The 20,797-nt window shown below is 39.7% G+C and overlaps 1 protein-coding gene across 1 annotated transcript; it reads right to left on the bottom strand.

Moving 5' to 3' along the window:
• Positions 1 to 3,480: 3,480 nt before the first annotated feature.
• On the bottom strand, positions 3,481 to 20,500 carry LOC146663905 (regulator of G protein signaling 9-like). Its single transcript, XM_085416853.1, has 19 exons — positions 19,947 to 20,500; positions 18,249 to 18,345; positions 17,440 to 17,490; positions 17,188 to 17,294; positions 15,797 to 15,848; positions 15,663 to 15,721; positions 15,509 to 15,585; positions 15,342 to 15,423; positions 12,508 to 12,570; positions 11,992 to 12,021; positions 11,838 to 11,899; positions 11,153 to 11,266; positions 10,952 to 11,067; positions 10,745 to 10,832; positions 10,083 to 10,221; positions 9,528 to 9,610; positions 9,137 to 9,260; positions 6,495 to 6,898; positions 3,481 to 5,939 (listed from the first exon to the last, which is right to left on the bottom strand). The coding sequence occupies exons 1-19, from the start codon at positions 20,013 to 20,015 to the stop codon at positions 5,777 to 5,779; spliced, it is 1,980 nt and encodes a 659-aa protein (XP_085272979.1). The 5' UTR covers positions 20,016 to 20,500; the 3' UTR covers positions 3,481 to 5,776.
• Positions 20,501 to 20,797: the final 297 nt, after the last annotated feature.

Raw genomic sequence — 20,797 nt, 5'->3', positions numbered from 1 at the left:
ACTAAAAGCACAAACACTGCTTTGCACTCAGTTTGCCATTTTGTAACACACACTTTGCAAAACTGTAGGTACAATCCACTGCACAGCACTCTTTTTGCAGAACTGTAAACACAACTCACTGCTTTACACTCAATTTCCAAATGATCAACACACTCCTAGCAAAACTATACACATTTATGGCTATTATTTACACTACTTTGCCAACTGCCTGGCACACTGTCACATGTGAAAACTGTTTTAGATAATTAGTTCACTTTGCAATCAGCACTATAAATAAGCTACAGGTAAGCTGTGTGTGTGGAGTACAATGGAGGGAGCAGGAAGAGTGAGAAGTAGAGGAGGCCGAGGAAGAGGATGTGGAGGTGAAGAAGTAGGACAAAGAGGACGACAAGGAGGTGAAGTTAGAGGAAGAGGACAAGGAGGAGCAAGAGGAGGATGAGGAGGGGGGAGAGGAAGGGTAAGAAGAGTAAGAAATAGAATTGCTGATCACATCAGAGCTACAATAGTGGACCATGTAATCAACCATGGAACGACCCTGAGGGAAGCTGGCCAACGGGTTCAGCCTAACTTGAGCCGCTACACTGTAGCAAGCATCATAAGGACATTTCAAAATGAGAATCGGTTAGTACAGTCACTTTGCACTAAGATTTGTAGCACTGCCATATGCTAATGAGAAACACAACAATACCATAGATGTAAAAACACTGAAATTGTTCCTTTACAGAATTGCTAGACGACCAGATGCTGGGGGCAAAACATACAAAATGTGAGCATTTCTGTATTGCGTCGTGTACTTGCCCGCAACAAAATCCGAATGAAACAAATCTACAGAGTACCTTTTGACGAGAAGACGTGGCAGGAGCATTAACTATGTGTGCAGCTATAAGTCAAAATGGTGTTGTTCACCATCATGCAACCCTGGGCCCATATAACACTGCACACATTATTACATTCCTGGACGCCTTACATGACATGCTCACTAATGTTCAGAGACCAGAGCAGACCAGATACATCATCATATGGGACAGTGTTAGTTTCCATAGGGCTGCTTTGGTCCGCAACTGGTTTACAGATCACCCACTCTTCACTGTACTCAACCTCCCCCCATACTCTCCATTCTTGAATCCAACTGAAGAGTTCTTCTCTGCCTGGCGCTGAAAGGTCTATGACCGTCATCCCCATCAACGCATAGCCCTTTTACAGGCAATGGAGGAGGCATGTGGGGATATTGACTAGGCATCATGTCAGGCCTGGATACACCATTCCAAAAGATAATTTCTCCGGTGCCTTGGACTAGAGGACATTGCATGTGATGTAGATGAAATTTTGTGGCCGGATCCACAGAGACGACACAATGTAGACTGATTTCTTTTTTTCCTCACTGAAATTACTATTTTGTTTTGACTTGGAAATAAACACTTGTGTTTGTTTTGATGTGTGTGACTAAACACCAGTACTTGAGGTTTGGATCCCTCTGTGTTTACGGACCTATGACAAAAGTATGACCTCAAACTGACATGGCCTACCTTGTGCACAGAAAAGCAAAAGCCAGATGTGGTTTTTATTCATGCCATCAGTGTGTAGTTGGTGCATTGTGTGCTTATTAATGTGATGGCTTGTGTTAACTGTTTGATATAAAAAATACCATTTTTACGAAGGTTTGGAGAGTTATGCAAGGTTTATTAGCTTTTGCAAGACAACTACAATGTTTTGCTGATTTGGTGAAGGGTTTTCTTAGTTGTGTGTAGAGTTTTGCAAAAACAGCCAATAGTTACAAAAAATGTGCATAAGCCATCAGAAAAAACTGTAATGTACTTTGTTTTAGAGAGCAGGGGTTCTTATGAGTAGTTTAAGGCGCTTTTGGTTAATGTCTGCAAACTGTATGTTTAGGTCAGCAATTGGCAACCTTTAATATCAAAAGAGTCAAAAAAAAATATGTTATACAAAAACAAATCACTTTTTTAAGCATACATGAACATATTGACAACACAAATAGGTGGACATCTTTAAATCTTCCACCATACTCTGCAGGAACTGTTGATTTCTGATTATTTTCATTACCACTAGAACAAACGATTTGTTTAGTGGAACAAGAAAATACCTTTTAGCATGTTTAAGGCATGCCTTTGTTCATACGTATTTCCCTTAATAGTAAATGAACACAGTAAAAGTAAAGTCAGTGGCTTCAATTTAATGTTGACTAAAGTCCAGCTGCAAATCAAGCACATCGGTGAACTGAAACAGCTCTGTCACACTAGAATGAAAATAGAACAACAACCTTGCGGTGGTATAGTGATTGATTTTTGTGCTGTAAGAAACCAATTGCATGCAGATGCAGCAACCAACTTATCAAGATCGAGCATGCAACACCCTCACACTCTGAGCAACTATTTTACATTGCAAAGGTTTCATTGTGGGAGGCAACCTGTTTTCTCAGTCACAGTCTGACTCACACTGACTGCAAGTAATTGCCATCTAATTTATAAATGCAGATAGGCCGATGACAGTCTGTGCTGTTTTTACTCAACTGGTTGTAATCTGGTTATATTCTTATATAAAAGCAATGTCATTTTGCAATTAAATTGCTGTCCTGCCACAACTATGTCACTACATGTGCAACAATTTTATCACAGTAAATCTCCATATTATCGCAAACTGCTTGCATGTAATTGCCAACTTGACAACTGTTAGAAGACTGATTCCATCTTATTGCCATTTTATCAGCATCTTGATGCACCAAAAATGACAACTGAGTGTGAGTGGTTGCAGACTTTGTCCCCATCTTTGAAAAGACCATATAAAGTAAAATAAGGGTTGGTATAATTGCAATAGAAGATTCTTGTTTATTTTTTGTAACAACATTTCTTCAGCTTATTTTAACTTGATGTTTTCCCATGATTGTCCAAGCCCCACCTACAAGTGCGCTGCAGCATACAGATTAAGAACCACTTGTTTTAAGAATGGTGCTTTTTTTCTTGTGCTTTTTTGTGCAGATTTAGAAGTTTTAAACATGAGTGAGGCATCTATTGAAGTTAGTTTTCTTACGCTCATCCTTTTCAGGGTCATGGGGGGCTGGGGGGCAACCAGAAAGACAATCATTCACACTCACATTCACACCTATGGGCAATTTAGAGTTACCGATTAACCCAACCCCAATAACTGCATGTTTTGGACTGTGGGAAAATGCCAGTGTGAACCCACACAGGTGGTGGATTCACATCCAGAACCTTCATGCTGGGAGGTGACGAAATTTTGTGCTATTTTATCATATTAGCCCCCTGATTTCAATTTTTTTATTTGCATACTACAATAAAAAAATAAAATTCTGAAAGTTGCATTAAAAATAGTTTAAAAGGCCAGTCCACCCAGATTTCAGGTGAACCTTTTTGCAAAGACAATCTTTTATTGAGGCACTTGACACAAGCCATGGAATGTACATATCAAATACAACAAATTTAAGGTCTTTTTCACATTCTTGCATCTGTAAACATGATAAAGATAATACATTCAGACAGTAAGTCCATGTTGTCCCTCATACAGGAGAGACTTGTGAGTGAGGGGAAAAATATCAACACCTCACTCAGAGTAGTGTACAGTACACAACAGCTACACAAAGTGTACAAAACAGCAGTGGAGTCAAATACAAAAACTACTCACCGACTCCCTTTAAAGTAACCCTTCATGCATGAAGAGCGTACGTCTCACAGGAGTAGATCAGCAAAAATAGTAGCATGTAGACAAGCTGCTCATGTGCTCTCATTTGACCTGAAACGCATCTATTTGGTCATTTCACATGTGCGTAAGAGGTAAGTAAACTAGGGTTCAGGCATCTAAGTCTATTTCGCATCACAAGAACACATCTCGACTTTAATAGATATATAGGTACATTATCAGTTAGCAGGCATGTGTGGAAGCAGAGTCTACAGATGTCTGCTTTGGATTATCACACTCTAGGATGTAAACATGTACTTCTTGAGAACTACCGGTGGTACTTATGGTCCTTGGCAATCACAAAAATACTTCAGTTTATCTCTTTTTATTCGTGCTGTTTTGTTTTCCCGTCCACTTGGCTCTAAGGAAGTATGTGTAGATGCCTGCTTAGTAAAAACTTCCAACAACAAACCAAACATAGCAAAATATCTCCAGTGTGTGGAGGCGGATAAGGCTGCTGTTGGGCTACAGTTCATCAGCAGGTACAGAATGAGGCTTGGGTATGAAAGCTACGGCTCATGTTTTGAAAGCGCTCACCCTGTTCTCCATGTGGAGCAGCCTCTGCCAAAACTACACCTCTATCCTAAATACAGGGCTCAGCTGGTGCTCACATTAGTAAGGGTTGGTGAATATAAGGCTGTAGTTAAAGGAATACTCCAGCAAAATCTAGATTTTAAGTGTTAAGACATTTTCTGCCTGTTGGCTTGGACTCGTATTTTGTATCCACAGTGTTTTCTATGCAAATATATAACAAATACTAAGGATTTCCTTTTACTTTTTTATAGGTTTCATTTTTTTCCCGAATGTGTAATGGCTCAGTCATACTTGAGTATAAAATAGGATGACAACCTCCTTGCTGCTAAAAAAAATCTGTGATTGCACAATGATTTTTTTTCACATTTAGTAACCGATTGCACCTGGTTACCCAGAGGCTGAGTGTGTAACACTTTCAGCCTGTGGGAGGCTACTGGGAATTGCAAGACAGCTGCACAGGTCACCTGATGGGAGGCAACCTGTCTCCAAACAATCACGGTCCAACTCGGACTGATTGCAATCACTCTCAGACAGATTTCTAACACACTGCAGTCAATCCGAGTACGTCTGAGTCAATGAGCACAAGTTCTCTGTGGACTTGAACAAACTCATTGCCAGATCTATTCTGGTCATTTCCTCCTGAGACTCAACTCATTTATTTATGTCCTCTGTAGTGAACACGCAAATCACAAAACATATTAAACTGAAAGATTTCATTCTCAGGACAATATTCCTATACAAAAAGGAAGGTTGCCAAGCAACAGTGTTATTTTGCAGTTAAATAACCGCTCTGCTGCAAATACGGGACTTTTTGTTGAAGAATTTCGGTTTCAAATCTATGAGGTTCTGGGTGGAGTCAGAATGTATGTAGTAAATGTGAATTTCTGATTAATGCGAGTTTCTGTTTATGCAGATGGCAACAAATTTGCAACAGAGGGCAACAGTTACAATTTTTGCCAATTTATCAGAGTTAATTACCATATCATCACAAACAGCTTTTTTGCTGTCATTAAACTTATTCAGTCACAGATAGCAGATAGACAACAGTCTGACCCATCATGTTGCTGTTTAATCATTGACTTGATGTACCAAAGTTGGTTTGAAGGTGAAACCTGACTGTAAGATGTGGTCTCGGTCTTTCAGTGACAACAAGGTTGCAAGTTTTGCTTTTCTTGATGTGACGCTAGCATAAAGAAGGCTTTAAAACACTCTTCAGACCATTATTCACTATATATGGACATAACTACGCCTGCATAAACTCTTTGTACTGAGCCATATTGTTGAAAACAAAATGTTTTGAAAGTTCTGAGCATGGACAGTGAAGTTAGGATTATGCTGCAACATGTGTGACAATGGGGCATTTCAAGCCAACAGGCAGGCAGGTTCAGCAAGTTAATGTTTGGTCCACTCTAGACAGCCATTTTTAGAGTATCCCAGAAAGAGTACTGTCAGTCTGTCCTCTTGTTGATTGAATTTATGTTATACATTATGGTCTGGTCCCACCATTTTATACCTGTGTAATTCCAGTGTATTAGCCTGTCCCATTCTGTGGAGTGAGGCTCTCCCAAGGGCAGATGATCTCTTTGGTTCCCACTCTTTCCCGAGAGACAGCTCTGTTCTCCTCATCTTCATCCTCAGACTCAATGGGGTAGATGCGGCACTCCGGAGGAATATCCACTTTGATCTGAAAAAAGCTGAGAAATGTTTCAGAAAAAGACGAGGTCATCAGGGGCTGATCTGATATTATTTGTCACGTTAGCAACATAAACTTTTACTTTGTGTACCTTAGTAGCCCAACTAGATACAAAGTCTGCATACACAGGCATGACTAAAATACATACAATGTATGTAATATAACAATATTTACATGTGCTGTGTCAGTTAAATAAATAACTGAATATGAGATGACAGTTTTGACTTCCAGCTTTTATGCAAAGATGTTCCCATCATATTGGTTTTGTAGGAACTGTAGCTCCAATATTGCATATGTATGAATTTTTGCAATAAAAACAAAAATAAATAATTGTATTAAAAATTGAATTTCTTTTTCCTTTCTTGCAATTAACAAATAGTCCTAGTGTCCAAGTTACAGATAACAGCCTCTTCCTCAGGCCTGTTCTACAACTATTTCACTTCTTGTTTCAGCGCTTCCACCTAAATTTAAAGTAAAATAAGACTCCTGGATTGGAGCGAAAATGATGGAAAACATATGTCTTTCAAAGTAAAAGTCCTGCATGACTGTCACGTACTTGCCAATCCGTCTGGGCGGAGCCTGACTAGGTTCATCTGGGCTGATTGGCTGTATGCGGCTGCTTGTCCCGGCAGCTGGATTACATTTAGGTGACAAGCTGGCAAACATAGAGGAGGGAGTGCAGCCACGCTTGAGTAGACGACGCAGGGATAGAGCCATGCGAGACTTGGACACGTTCCCTCCTGCAGATGCTCGGGCCTCAGGGTTCCCTTCACTTTCCCCCTCACTGGCTTCCGCTCGCCGCTCAGAGGCAGAGGTGCTGTCTAAGGCCACGCTGATGGGGGACGGACAGGCTGGGGTGTGGGCCAAAAAGGGAAGAGAGGGCGAGGCGTTGGCGGAGGGGGGGTCAGTCATGCCAGAATAGACAGCGAGGTGGGGCACAGGAGTGGTAAAGCGGCACAGCTGTGAGGTCAAAGGGCAAGAGACACAAGTCAGAGGGCATCCAGACAGATAAATACATGTCTGTGTTTGGAATTTTTTTAGCAGATGGTTCCCTGAATACATCACTATTCTGTTTACAGACCTAACAAGAGACATAACACGCAAAAGGTTTCATAACATCAACTTCATTATAACAATATAGAGCCCTCTCACTTTCTGTAACCACAGGAAATTAATATTTAGCCTCCAAGACAATCTCACTGTCCGCTCAAAGTAAAGAAAGGTCTGACCAGCATTCAGCTTTGCTGATTCATGATATTAAAGCTCACATTAGAGCACCACACTTTCATCTCAGAGAGCACAGCACTTTAAAAAACATAACATCTGTAACTGAGTAGGGAAAATGGGCTTTGATAGCGTATCCTGATTTTCCAGCTGTTTTTTGTCCTCAGGCTGACATACCCCTGGGACAAATGCCTCAGTGCCTATGATGTCATAACAGTGAGTCCTGCTCCAGATGGAAAAACAATAACAACTTTTTTGTTTTAAGTGATGACGATAACAGTCATCACTTTTATCATCAACCCATGATATCAGTGTTGGTCTCAAAACCCCACAGTGCTGCGATGATTACCCGAGATCTTCATAATGTGTTATCCCATTTGCCTATGATGCCGTTTCTTGTCTGTCGACTTCAAAGTATTTTAAAATATGTTCTCCCCATTCTGCACAATTGTTTGCAGGTGCCTTGCCTGAGGCACATAAATCTGCTTTTGCAATACTGATAAAAAATTTCCAGAATATTCTTACGAGCTATCACAGGGTCGGCAGTAGCCCAGGAGATTTTTGATTCTAGCTCTCACTGTTGCTTGTTGCCTGCAGCATTTTAATTTTACTTTAAATGGATATCCAACCTAAGCATCACAGGCATTGTTTCTGTTTTATTAGCTAAATCCAGAATTTTTTTTCTTGCCAAATAAATTTGTAGTACACTCCTTTTAACTTGTTTTGCCCTTAGCTTCAGTTTCCTATTGTTTAACTCTGCTTTTTAGCAAAGGGAAATGTAAGCTATAAAATATAACGGCAATGCTCATCAGTTTTGATAGGTGGAGAACCATACCTCACTCTATGGTGGAAAAATGCTGTTTTAATAAGTTAATATGCATTTTAATATCATCTCAATGATCAAGCTGTAGAAACAAGCGTATGTTTACAACAAGTGCAAATGGTTAAGTAAATTTGCAAACTTATGTTGGTCTTAACGTTGCACTTTCGCATCACAAAAAAGCAGGTTTTGAAAGAAAGAAACAATGGAAGGAAGGAAGGAAGGAAGGAAGGAAGGAAGGAAGGAAGGAAGGAAGGAAGGAAGGAAGGAAGGAAGGAAGGAAGGAAGGAAGGAATTTGAATGCATTGCGCTACAATCGAATTAAATGGAAAAATGAAAACGGTGAATAAATGACGGCTTAAGTCCAAACACATAAGTATGAGGTGGTTTTATGAATGTTTTATTACCTTATGACTGATAACAAAGACAACTCAAAACATACTAAACAACAGTGAATGCACAGAGATGGACAGCACAGTAAATGTATCATGACAAACAAAAAAGCAGACAACACTTACAGCTTACATGGACGTAAATGTCAGCGATGACAATAGATGGCTATTTGTCTTCTTCTTGTAGTAATTTATTAACATGAGTTGCAAAAAAAGGTTGGTTCAGATTTTGAAACATGCATTTCCAAAGACGTCAAACATGTGACTCACACAGAAATATAAAGTATGTTTACATAGAGCCTGATCGATATACGATTTTTAAGACCGATATGTGTTGATTTGAAAATCGAATATTTTGACACATATCCTAAAATCTACCTATGCAGCATCAATGCACAAACATGATTAAAGTTGTTATGAGGCACAACAACTTCAATTCTTTAAATTTTAAAAATTTTATTTATCAGTCATGACCAATATGGATACCAATAGATCAGCAAACAGCTAATTTCAGCAGATATATCAGCACGCTGATAAATTAGCTGGGCTCTGGTCTATGACTCTTCACTGAAAGGTCTAATAGCAACATATTATAGATGTTTTCTAATTTATTATATAACATTATATCCTGTCTAAACATATAATGTATTACATGTATTATATGTAACTACTATAGCAATTAGACAAATAAAATTAGTCATTTTTAACTGAGGTGCGACGAGGAGGCGCCTCTTTGCCCTGTTGGCTGAGTTTGCTCATGACCTGTGTGATGTCAACAGGGGCACTGGCGGCCATCTTGGCCTTTTGCTCCTGCTCCTGTTGCCGGATGATGATGGGACTGAGACTGGGCCGTCTGTTTCTTGCATTTTGCTCCAACTGGGAGTCACTGGGATGATGTATGGGGAGGGGAAAAGAAACAGGAACAAGGTAAGAGTTGAAAGTTGAAAATTCAGGATTGTCTTTAAGAGTACGGAGGAGAGAAGAGAAAATTTGAGGTTTATGTTATATATTTGTTAGGGTTGTTTAGACTGCAACATTCCTCTTTGCTGTGACTAAGACGTATTTTCTGTTAGTCAAACTAAAAGCTTCAAATAAATCTTCCAACAATGTCTGAGAAAAGCTCCACAAATTCAATGCAAAAAGTGCCTCTTACCTGAACTTGTGTTCCTCGGGACATACGGCCTTCTTCGTTGTTTCCTTAAACACTGGAGATTTTAGGTATCGGCCATATGAGTCCTGCAAAATGCAAAATGCTATCAGTTGGTCCAGTGAGTTGGTCTCTTACAGGTACAGATACAACCCCACCGTTCCCTTGTGATTTAACCATAGACATCCAGGTCTGAAAAGTGAAGCCAATGCAGAAGTGCCTTAAACTTCCTTTCTTTACAGTGGCCAGCAGGGGGCACCTCATCTGGTCACAAAGTTCATATTGTATAAAGGTCAATGAGAACATTATCCTGCTACTTAATCATTTATGACACCAGTTAACATTTTTTTGTGAGTTTATAGTCTCAATAAAAGTCTAATCTGATACTTTGTGATGTTTAGTTTCAAATCATGCTCCCATTTAGAGCAAATTACACACGTTGCTATAGCATGGGCATGCATAGCGCCATCAGCTCCACAGTCAGCTCAAACCAAAATCCAAAAAGGTGTTTTAATTTATGCAGTCTCTGCACTGATCACACCTACTGACATGTTTACTGACCTTCTTCATGAGCATGTAGATGTGAGTCTGGGCTGCATCCAGGACGTATCTGTGTGGGTGTTTCAGACCTTTCACTGTGATTTCCATCGTCTTTCCATCGATGTTGATCCATCGTGGAGCACCGCGTGCCAGGAAAGTCCTGAGATCAATGAAAGTGGGAGGAATGAAGAGGAAATGCTTTGACACTTACATGGAAAAACCTCAAAAGCCAGATAAAAACTTCTTCTTCAGTAAAGATGTGAGAAAAAAATATCCACTGCATTGTTTTCATCATTTAATCATCAGTTAAAGTAACACTATACTTGCAGGTAAAGTTCACTACATGCAAAGTTTAGATTTAAACTGTAATTAATCTAAGGCGTATTATTTCTGGATGATGGCAACCAAAATTTGCATTAATTCTCAGTTTTATTTTAAGTTTTAATCTTTAATCTTTATTAATTAAAAATAATTGAGTGAATTTAATGTTAAAAATAAAAATTAAAAACACTGAATGTCCAACATGTATTTGTGTCACTATTAAACTAATAAATATAACTATTAAAGAGTCATAAATCACTGTCAGTAAACATAGTTGGCGATTTTTAAATCAAATAATACTTTCTTCTCCACTGTCTTCAATATTTACCAGAAGACTAATATATTCTTCAAGAAGTTCTTACTTGTAGATCTGCTCTGCTTTCTCTTTCATTGTCGCAGCAGTGCCCCACTTCAGATCCTCACAACCTTCCCAGAATGCCAAGTTCTCACCTGAGTAGGTTTAGAGAAAATAACCAGATATAAACTCAGATTATTCCTAACCCCTTCTACTGAAGGAAAGCTTAACATCAGGACCAACAGTGACTTTAAATTGCATCAGACTATCATACCGCTGAACTCTTTCTTTAGGAACAGTCTGAAGTCATCTCGTCCTCGAGGGTCTGAAAGGAGCTCTCCAAAGCTGAACGTCCACCTCTCCACACGCATTTTAGTGGGTATTTCCACACTGTGCCGCACAGATAACAAAAACAAAATATTCTTAATTATTGTCCAAAATCAGTGATTTCTATAAGTATAATCATCTTACGCACTTGGGCATATTCAAAGCCCAGTATGTGACGTCATCAGTGAGCCAGGGGTTGCTGGGAAGACACTTGGACAGAAAAGGGTCGTGGCCTTTATAAGTGGCGCAGTATTTCACCAACCTGCAGTGGAGGGAAAAACACGTCACCATCGACCACACTGAAGGAAAATAACGTCTTTAACCATTAATGATGCAGCCACACAGAAACAGTAAAGCAAGTGCAGCCAAGCCTACAGGAGGCATAACTCACATTATCTAATCCCTCATCAGTCAGAGAACAGCAAATACACTTGACAATACATGTTTGTCTACTGTGAAGATTCTCATTTTCTTTTTATTTGCTGGAAAGACACGTGGGAAATATGTCAAAGATTCAAGTGAACTTTCTACTAGCTAGCCACTGAGCTAGCTACTTATCATATAATCAGGGCCAGTATTTTTCTTTTTTTTACTGAGAAACTGAGACTGTTGTGGAGGGCTCCACCAATAAGCTTAAGCAGCCCTCCACAACGGTCCCACTTTCTCATCAGCTTTAACCTGTCTGACCTTTACAGATCACTCAGTGGGGTTATGCTGAAACTAATGTGCGTGTGTTACTTTAAGGCATACAGCTAATGGAGCAGCCAGGGTATAGGAGGGGTACTGGTTTGCTACAGATAGTAGCGAGCTTCTTATATGAGGGACTGTCTTACGCGCCAATGGACACTGATGATTTCACTCTGGGACGCATGATGGACTGCTGGGTGAAAATCATCTACAGGGAGAGAAATGACAGCCAGAATAACACAGAGCTGCCACTATACGTGATCAATAAAACATCCAACAAGTGAGTAGAAAAAAACTTACGATCCTCTCGTAGTCATCGGGTGTTTTTGCCTGAGGAAAAATGTATTAAAAGTATGAGTACAGATAATAAGCCATATACTTTATGACTTCACAGTTAGGACACTGTATGTATTTCTGCACAGAAAAAAGCACTGTTTTATACATCACTTCTTTATCATTGTTGGACTCATGATGAACACTTGTGAACACTAACCTTCAACATCATTTCACAACCTGAGCTGAGATTCAGGTACTTTTTTTTTGTTAGCAAGTATTATAGCAAGTGCATTCATGAGGTGATGTGAGTGTGTGCAGATGTGTTCACAACCAGCCTAAAAGTCTGGGATTTGAAAACATAGCCGTAGGAAATGCCTGCAGAGAAGAAGAAAGGAAAAGAGAAGGCCTTAATTTTAATAAAAGAAAACAGCATACATATCATTTACTGTACCTGCATTAATGCATTAAAGCTTCTTATGGGATATAAGCTGATTGAAAGGAATTATGTTCATGCGGGTCAGGCAGAGACTCACCTGTTACCTCGTGTGCATTTGGATCTATTAGTCTTTCCAGTCCATAGTCCATGGCACTCACAGTCCCTGGCTACATACACATCAACAAAAGAGAATTACACAGTGTTTACCAAAGGACTAATTAATTAAACAGATGGCTGTTTTATAATGCTAATCATCAGCGGATAATGTGTCGTACTTCTCATGGCCATCTCAAACAAGAAGAGGCCAATCACCAAATTCACTCTTGGTCATTATGAATACATCTTCAAGTACTTTATTTGTTTCCCACGGGGGGCTTTAAAATGCATTAACTTTAAATCACATTTAGCAGTCATTACGATCAATCTGAACCTGTAAGATGAAGTTTTAAGGACAGCATATGTTATTTACATCAAGGTGTCATTATATTTATTTTTCAACATGAAACATCTGTTTCTGCTTTTATTGAATACTGATTTTTTTTAGAAAAGGTCAAAAGTTTCTTCCTTTTTAAATTGTGCATCTTAAATTAAGAGTGTGCATATCTGATTTAGTATTTAGAAGGAATGAAATGCTTGAAGGCTGGAAGACGGAAGAAATATCTATCCTTTTTGTCTGAAAAGCTTTAAAATACACAAACCAACAAATGCAAAGCAGTTAATACTCTGATTTTGTAAGTATCAATCGGCCACAGCATTTAAACTTCCTGTCTAATACTGTGTCAGCAGACACAGGAGCCCCTTTTGTGTCTGACAGCAGGACGTTTGATCGAACTGGGATTTAAGAACTTCGGATGGGTTAGTTGTAGTTGTACCTCAAAATTCCCGGCAGAACTTGACCTATCAGCTTTTAACGTTGGTAGCTGATTAATATGCTTTATTGCTTTATTTTACAGCATGCATATGGAAATCTCAACTGAGGGATTGACAACAGAGCACCCTTGCAGCGATAACTCATGTGCCATGAGACACAAATTAGTGCCAGTGCCAGTGACCCTCGTTAGGTCAAAGTCTTCTGTGCATACACTATATTGCCAAAGGATTCACTCACCCATCCAAATTATTTAATTTCAGGTGTTCCAATCACTTCTGTGGCCACAGACATAAAATCAAGCACCTGGCGTGTAGACTGCTTCTGCAAACACTCACAGATCTTAGGAACTCAGTGAATTCCAGCGTGGTACTGTGGTAGGATGCCACCTGTACAACAAGTCAAGGCATGAGTAGGCAGAGTGGGGTCAGCAGATGCTGAGGTGCATAGTGTACAGAGGTCATGAACTTTCTGCAGAGTTGAGCACTACAGACCTCCAAACTTCACGTGTGCCTTCAGATATGCTCAAGAACAGCATGTAGAGAGATTCATGGAATGGATTTCCAATGCTGAGAAGCTGCATTCAAGCCTTACGTTACCAAGTACAATAGAAAAGCGTCATATGCAGTGGTGTGAAGCATGCCCAACCTAGACGTGCTCTCTGGAATGATGAATCATGCTTCTCTGTCTGGCAATACAATGGATAAGTAGTTCCAGTGAAAGGAACTGTTAATGCTTCAGCATACCAAGACAATTCTGGACAATTTCATGCTCTCAAGCATGGCAATAGTCCCTTCCTGTTCCAACATGACTGTGCACCAGGGCACAAAGCAAGATCCATAAAGACATTAAAGAGCAATTCTGGTGTGGAAGAACTTGACTGGCCTGCAGAGTCCTAATCCAAAAGAACACCTTTGGAGCAGAGACCAGGAGCTAGGCCTTCTGATCCAACATCAGTGTCTGACCTCACAAATGGGATTCTGGAAGAATGGCCAAAGGTTCCCATAGACACACTCATAAACTTTATAGAAAACCTTCCAAGAAGAGTTGAAATAGTTATAGCTTCAGAGGATGGGCCGACATCATAATAAACCCTGTGGCTTAAGATTGGGATGTCACTCAAGTTCATACGCATGTGAATGAAGACAAGCAAATACTTTTGGCAATATAGTGTACCTCACTTCTGAAAGGACACAACACAAGTCACAGAGCACAGGCTACAACGTGCTACATTACTGAAAAGGTCACCAGTAGTCAACACAATATTCTTCCTAAAGGCTGAAGTCATAAACAATGAAAAGCACAACTGTTTAACATTATGCACTTAACTGTGTTTTTATTATGGCCCTACTTTATATGATGTGACCATATAGTTTATGGTCACATATATTATGCAACCAAAACTTTAGAAAGACATATTTCTGCAATATGAGAGATGTTTGTGCAGGAAAATCCCAGTAGATCAGCAGTTTCTGAAGTGAGAATATCCTCAAACATCTTTGCACCTAATCAAATGACTGCAAACCAATTAACTCATGGGAAACACATGGGTCTTTGGTTGGGAGCTGTCACTGTCTTTGGTAACTGTTCTAGCTGTAATCCAGCATCACAGCACAAGAAGCTCGATGTGCACAAGGTGCAAACCACTGTACCACTTTCTCCCATGCAGTGTGAAATATTAATCAGTTGTGCCCTTTTCCTCTGACTGGACATGCAGTGGTAATGAGACATCATGGGTAGAGATAATGAGATACCTTGGGAAGTATTGCAGTGTGGTGCAATTTACTTTCTTACTTCTCTGTTTACCTGCAATGTACCAATATCTGCTGTTTACTGTTCAGGCTTGATAACTATATCTGTGCATGTATGCTTATATTATCTCATGTTGTGGGGACATAAATGTGTTTATATAATCACATAGTGAGGCCCAGCTCCTTTTGGTGGCAAAAAGCCATTCTCATTCACGCAAATCATAAAGGACTTGGTTGAGTGACGGCTAGTCTAAGTCTTCAAATATAAATTCACAAACGTCTTCTGTAGTGATAGAAACATGCATGTGTGTGTTCTCACCGGAGGTCTATGAACCACCCAGTAGGCTCTTTCCTGACAGTCAAACACCACACGGTCCGGTTTCTTTCTCTCTTTCGCAGCTCTAAAACCCAACCCAAACACAGAGAGTCATAACACATTGTTACCCTTAACGCTTCCCGACATCACTGAGCTTCCTGCACACCCACCTATACTGCTCTTTAGCTTGCATCACTATAAAATCCCATTTATGATTCATCCACTTGTGAAGATGGTTGTACTGCTCCTGACGACATAAAACAACACCTCAGTAAATGCCAATAGAGAAAATTAATTGCCGTGGGATTCGTGTCCAATTCTCACCTGCTCGTGCAGCTCCAAGATTCCTTTCTTACGTATGTTTCTCTTTGCCAGGTAGATTGCTTCAGTAACAAAAACATAGATGGATGTTAACGGTAAGTGATTCTTAGTAACAGGATGCATTCAGATACACTCACCATAATCTGTATCCTCAACAGGCCACTGCTGTGTGGGCCAGAAATATGGTGTCTGGAAACAATGAAGGGCAGAGGTGATGATTAGCAGTAAGCGTTTTTGTGAGTGGGATTCATTTCTTGCAGATTTAAGGGTGTTTTTTGTTGGTTGTTTTCAATTTGCAGTCATTCAGGAAACTAAAGCCAGACTAATTTGGGGTTTCACATCATAAAATAAATACGACGGAAATTGGTTTTACCTCGCTTTAGTGGTTTTTGTGTCTTGTAATGGTAAACTCTTTTATTATCTAATCATTGCATGTTACAGCAGAGATGCTAAACCCATTACAGAAAATCTGGCACATGCCGCTTTCTGGAACCAATTTACCAATGGGAAATTACCATGGTCAATAATGTTGATAAAATGAATCTGTTAATATATTAAAAATAATGACTGAATGCAGAATTAAATATGTATATCACACTGAAAAAAATCTCTCAAAAAACTAAAAATATCCCCAAAATTTTCTGACAGTAAATTCTAATTTTTACCAAAATGTACGGGCATTTCTATGTATTGTAAAAATGCAATGCATAGTGAAAAACATCCATAAAAAGTAATATGGAAAATTCCTTTATTTTAAAAATGGTGAATGTTTTTACAAAGATGTTTGTTTTATTTCAGTGTAGGGCCTTTCTGTCTTTTTTTTGAAGAAGAAAAAAAGTGTTTAAAAAAAAAACATTATTCTGCACTGAAAAAAATGCAGCACTGTTTTAAACTGAAGGAATTTTACATTTAATTTTTACACATTTTTGAAAATAAAGGTTTCTCACATTTTTACATTTTTGGATGGAAAAACTTCCAGGAAGTGCATGATTTTACTTCACAAGGCTCGATCAACCTTTTTTTTTTAACCTTCCATGGCTCTGCATTTTTATTTTGAACTTACATGATATACCGACATAATTATTCTTAGAAGTTGCTATGTGCTCAGGCTAAGAGACACAGCAACTTTCTAGCCTTTACATCAAATGAATTTGATGTACTGATGTGTTTTTATCACAATCTTTTAGGCTCTGCACCTAATAAATTAGCAACTGCTCTGTTGTTTTCTGTTTTCTTGTAGGTAAACAACAGTCACACTTAAATGACCTTTGCAAGCATTTCAGTTTACACTGCATTTTTTGCATGAGTTGTGGAGTCACTAGATAGCAGGAACAGGAGTGCACACTATGTGTGTTTCTGCATGACTATGTGCATCCCTTTTTTTACATTTTAACAACATGCAAAAACACTGTTCAGTGTGCAGCAATGAAAACTAAATCTTCCCATAACCAGAAATACTGTTTTGGAAGATCGTTTGGCTTTGCTGCAGCTGAGATTTTGGCTAAGCTTTAAAATGTGGTGTGTTTACCTGGAAGCGATACAGGGATGCATCTGGTTTGACCACTAAACGCTTGTGGTCTTGTATAGGGTAGATGTATCCTAACGCCACCAGCATGGAGCCAAAACTCCTCGCCTCTGAATAAAAAAGACAGATTTGCTATAAATGAGGTTCTATCACCAATTTTCACTGTCAGCTAACATGATAACATCCTAAAACTGTCTTCTTTTTATCAAAACACACACTTTGAACTGGGATGGCATCAGCTGCCTGATCTCTCACCTTGTGCATCGATTTGGAATCTGTCTGCTAACCACACAACTATGTCTTCACCTGAGGAAAAAGGACTCAAGGTCAGAAGTAACAAAGAATCTATGGAAATAAACAACACTAGTCAAAAGGGCAGCTTGAACAGCAAACAACTTTAAATATACTGTATGTTGTTTATGTCCATCAGTGCATGCCTGTAAATGCCAGAAAGCTAATGTCAAAGAGAGACATGGAAGGAGAAAAGGGAGGAGGAGAAGGATGACAAGTGAAGAAGAGAGAAAATGACAGAAAGGCAAAGGAAAGAAACAAGAGGAAGAAAGAAACTAAGAAAGGAAAGGAAAGGAAAGCTTGTGAGATGAAAGAAAGGGGGAAAGGGGGAGGAAAAGGAAACAGGAAAAGCAAAGGAATCAGAGATGGAGAGAAAACAAAACAGCAAAGAAAGTGAGAGAGGGAAGTGGAGAGAGCAGCAGAGAAGAAGCCTTTGGTATGTTTTCATTCATTCAGCTGTGGGCATTCAAAGCTTGCAGGTGACGTAGAAGTCTAGGTTCCCTCTCTTCTCCTCCTCCACCACCTACTGCCTGCATTCCTCTTGCTTCGGGCGCTACATGTTTGTTTCCTCTCGCCTGCTCAATCATCATCCTCCTCCTTCACCTCCTACTTCTTCCCTCTCTCTGTCTCTGAGACCATGGGGTTGTCATGGAGATGAAATCTGTAGCTCCAACACCGTGGTATCCTCTGGCGAGGTTGTGCAGGTACAGTCACTCAACGGGATAAAAATCAAGCCACTGTAGTGTATGTGAGAGTGTTTGTGTCCACTTTACCAGTAATAGCATGTGGTATTGTGGTGATAACCAGTCTCTGAGGCTGTAGCTTCACTCCCGTTGTGGGGTCCTGCATCTCGAGGACCACCTTCTCCGCCTGCTCAAAAAAAGGTTGTGAGGAGGTGTCACATCAGAGCTCACAGTGTAGGTTTTTGGGGCAGCAGATTTGATTGTAAATCCTAAATTTTGATCAGTGAAATTCACATGACGGTGATGATGATCATTAGTGTAACCTCGAGCATGCACAGCATTACCATTAACCTCTTTTCTACTTAATGAAAGGCAGAGAAAGCTGCATTAAACTGTGTCTCACTGATTAAAAAAGGGCAAATTTCCCCCCTGGGATGTTAAGGCTTGATGTGTAAGCTTGTAATTAATACTTCCTATCAGACAAATGCCGAATGATTCGGTTTCTGTTTCTCTCCAAACAACTGTTCAGCTTTTTAGTCCAATGACTGGATTACAGTTTTAATGCTGCATTAGAAAGTGGTGAGAAGCGAGATGACGGGATTGTTTCAAGCCCTGATCTCATGGCTTTTGTTTGGCTTGTGTGGGAGGTTTGTGATGACTCACTGCCCTCTAAACAGTTTTTCAGCCATCATACCATCTGATCCCAGAGCTCCCCCACAACTTAGGTGTGTACGGCAGAGGAAGAAATCCTGTAGTACATTAATTCACTTTATGTGTGTGTGTGTATGCATGTGTGAGAGAGAGAGAGAAAGAGAGTGTGTTTGTAGCTGACTCCTGGGTCTTTTTGAAGTGGCTTTGTGCTTTGAAGTCAACCTGGAGAGGCTATAAGCCCCAGACTGAGCTGGACCAAAGTGGGCTTTCATTGACCAAAACACAAAGTTCTCCAGGAAATGGATTCTGTGTGCATTCCCCTGGAGAGAGGGGGACACTGTGTGAGTGCTACATCTGGAAGCTCATGTCTTGATTATTTCCTTCCATTTATTTATTTATTTTTTCTAATGTTAAAACATTCTCTTTGGTGACCATCCAACTGAATTTTAAATATGAGATGATGAATGAAGGACTGCTCTGGCTGGCCTCACACACACACACACACACACACACACACACACACACACACACACACACACACACACACACACACACAATTCACACAGCGCCTGGATTAACTTCTTTCCAGCAGCTGGTTGGTGTAGATGGAGGTATTGATACTGATCCAGGCCTAATGCTTATTAAACAGAACGACCTTATCACAGTGAAAAGGTTGAAACAGAACACAGTCTGACAGCTATATAGAGTGTAAGGGGGAAGCTGACATGACATCTGATTTACAGTATGTTGGCATCATTCTGAAACACGAGTATATGAATAACATCTCTAATAACCCTTAATAACTAAAGTCCATATTATTAAAGAAATGCATTTTGCTATTGGGTTTCCCTAAAGCTTATTGTAGTCCAAATGGTACCTGTGGGTTTTAATCCTTAACGGAATGACCATCCTTAATAAATCTATTCAATGAAAGCATTGGGATTTCCAGAGAATATTATAGATTATTATAGTGCAAATGCCAACAACAGCCTGGGTTTGTGAGGTTCCTGTAAGCCAATACAGTCCAAGCATTGCGTTAGAGAATTTATACAAGTCACTAATGATGCGTCTGCAGCAGGTATAATCTATAAGCCTGTGCTCTGGTTTACATCATCTAATGTAAGCTGTGCAGCCCACCTTTTTGAGACAAGCCATCCGTGGTCGGTACCTCTGTCCATGATCCCGGAGAACGTTTCGGATGGTCATGTTGTGTGATGCTTTGCACCGCTCTCTCTCTCTCTCTCTCTCTCTCTCTCACACACACATACAACACTGCTGCCGCCTGTGAGAGCCCTGTGTGTCGTGTGGGGATGCTTGAGGGGAAGTGCAACACTGATCGATGGTGATGTTGCCTTCAAATGTCCCCCCTCTAAACCTCTCACTTGGAAAAACGGAAACTGTTAATGTGCCAATATTTTATCATTTTTAAATTGAATTAGGATTAAATTACCTGTGTGGCACTTCAGGCATGTAATAAAAAGTTGACAGTTCCAATAAGAGTAACAAAGAATTGTCTAAAATAGGTTTAAGTAATTGCAATGTGAAGCCGTTTTAGTTAAGTATAGGCAATAATTTAGTGTTCTTTATCTCATCAATGCTATAAACGCAAAGACAGAAGGTCAAATACAACCACTTTCACAAAACCAAGTTATTTTCCGTCAAGATTTCAAATTGTATTGTTCTTCAGCAGAGCGTTCAACTGCAGATCGCAATATTTCCTGCAGTCTCTGAAAGCAGCATGTCTAAAAGTGTGAAACGAATCAACCAATCGGAGCGCGTCTTTTTTTTTCCAACGTGTTTCTATACTGCACCAGTAGAGGGCGACATGCCACCACCGGTCAACTCTCCTTTTTTCCTTCATATTTATTTTAATGTTAATTATGAAAACTTTATGTATTTATTTTTTACTTTAATTATAGCCGTTAACGCCTATTAATTCTTTTTATAGTGTATCGTGCAATTAGACCTCTAAAACTTGAAAATGTATT

The sequence above is a fragment of the Rhamphochromis longiceps genome, linkage group LG8 (assembly GCF_057381845.1).
Source record: "Rhamphochromis longiceps isolate RC_006_pf linkage group LG8, R_longiceps_female_GT1.1, whole genome shotgun sequence".
Classification (NCBI taxonomy): domain Eukaryota; kingdom Metazoa; phylum Chordata; class Actinopteri; order Cichliformes; family Cichlidae; genus Rhamphochromis; species Rhamphochromis longiceps.
The sequence above is the reverse complement of the archived record's forward strand: the minus strand, read 5'-3'. Positions and strand labels throughout refer to the sequence as shown.

Bases quoted from the DNA above. Each gene is read 5' to 3' on its own strand.
- LOC146663905 (XM_085416853.1), bottom strand. From the start codon at position 20,015: ATGACCATCCGAAACGTTCTCCGGGATCATGGACAGAGGTACCGACCA. The intron at 15,586-15,662 runs GTGAGAATTGGA...TTATGTCGTCAG, and splicing joins TCTTGGAGCTGCACGAGCAG to GAGCAGTACAACCATCTTCA. The intron at 12,022-12,507 runs GTAACAGGTGAG...ATTTTTCCTCAG, and splicing joins TAGATCCAAATGCACACGAG to GCAAAAACACCCGATGACTA.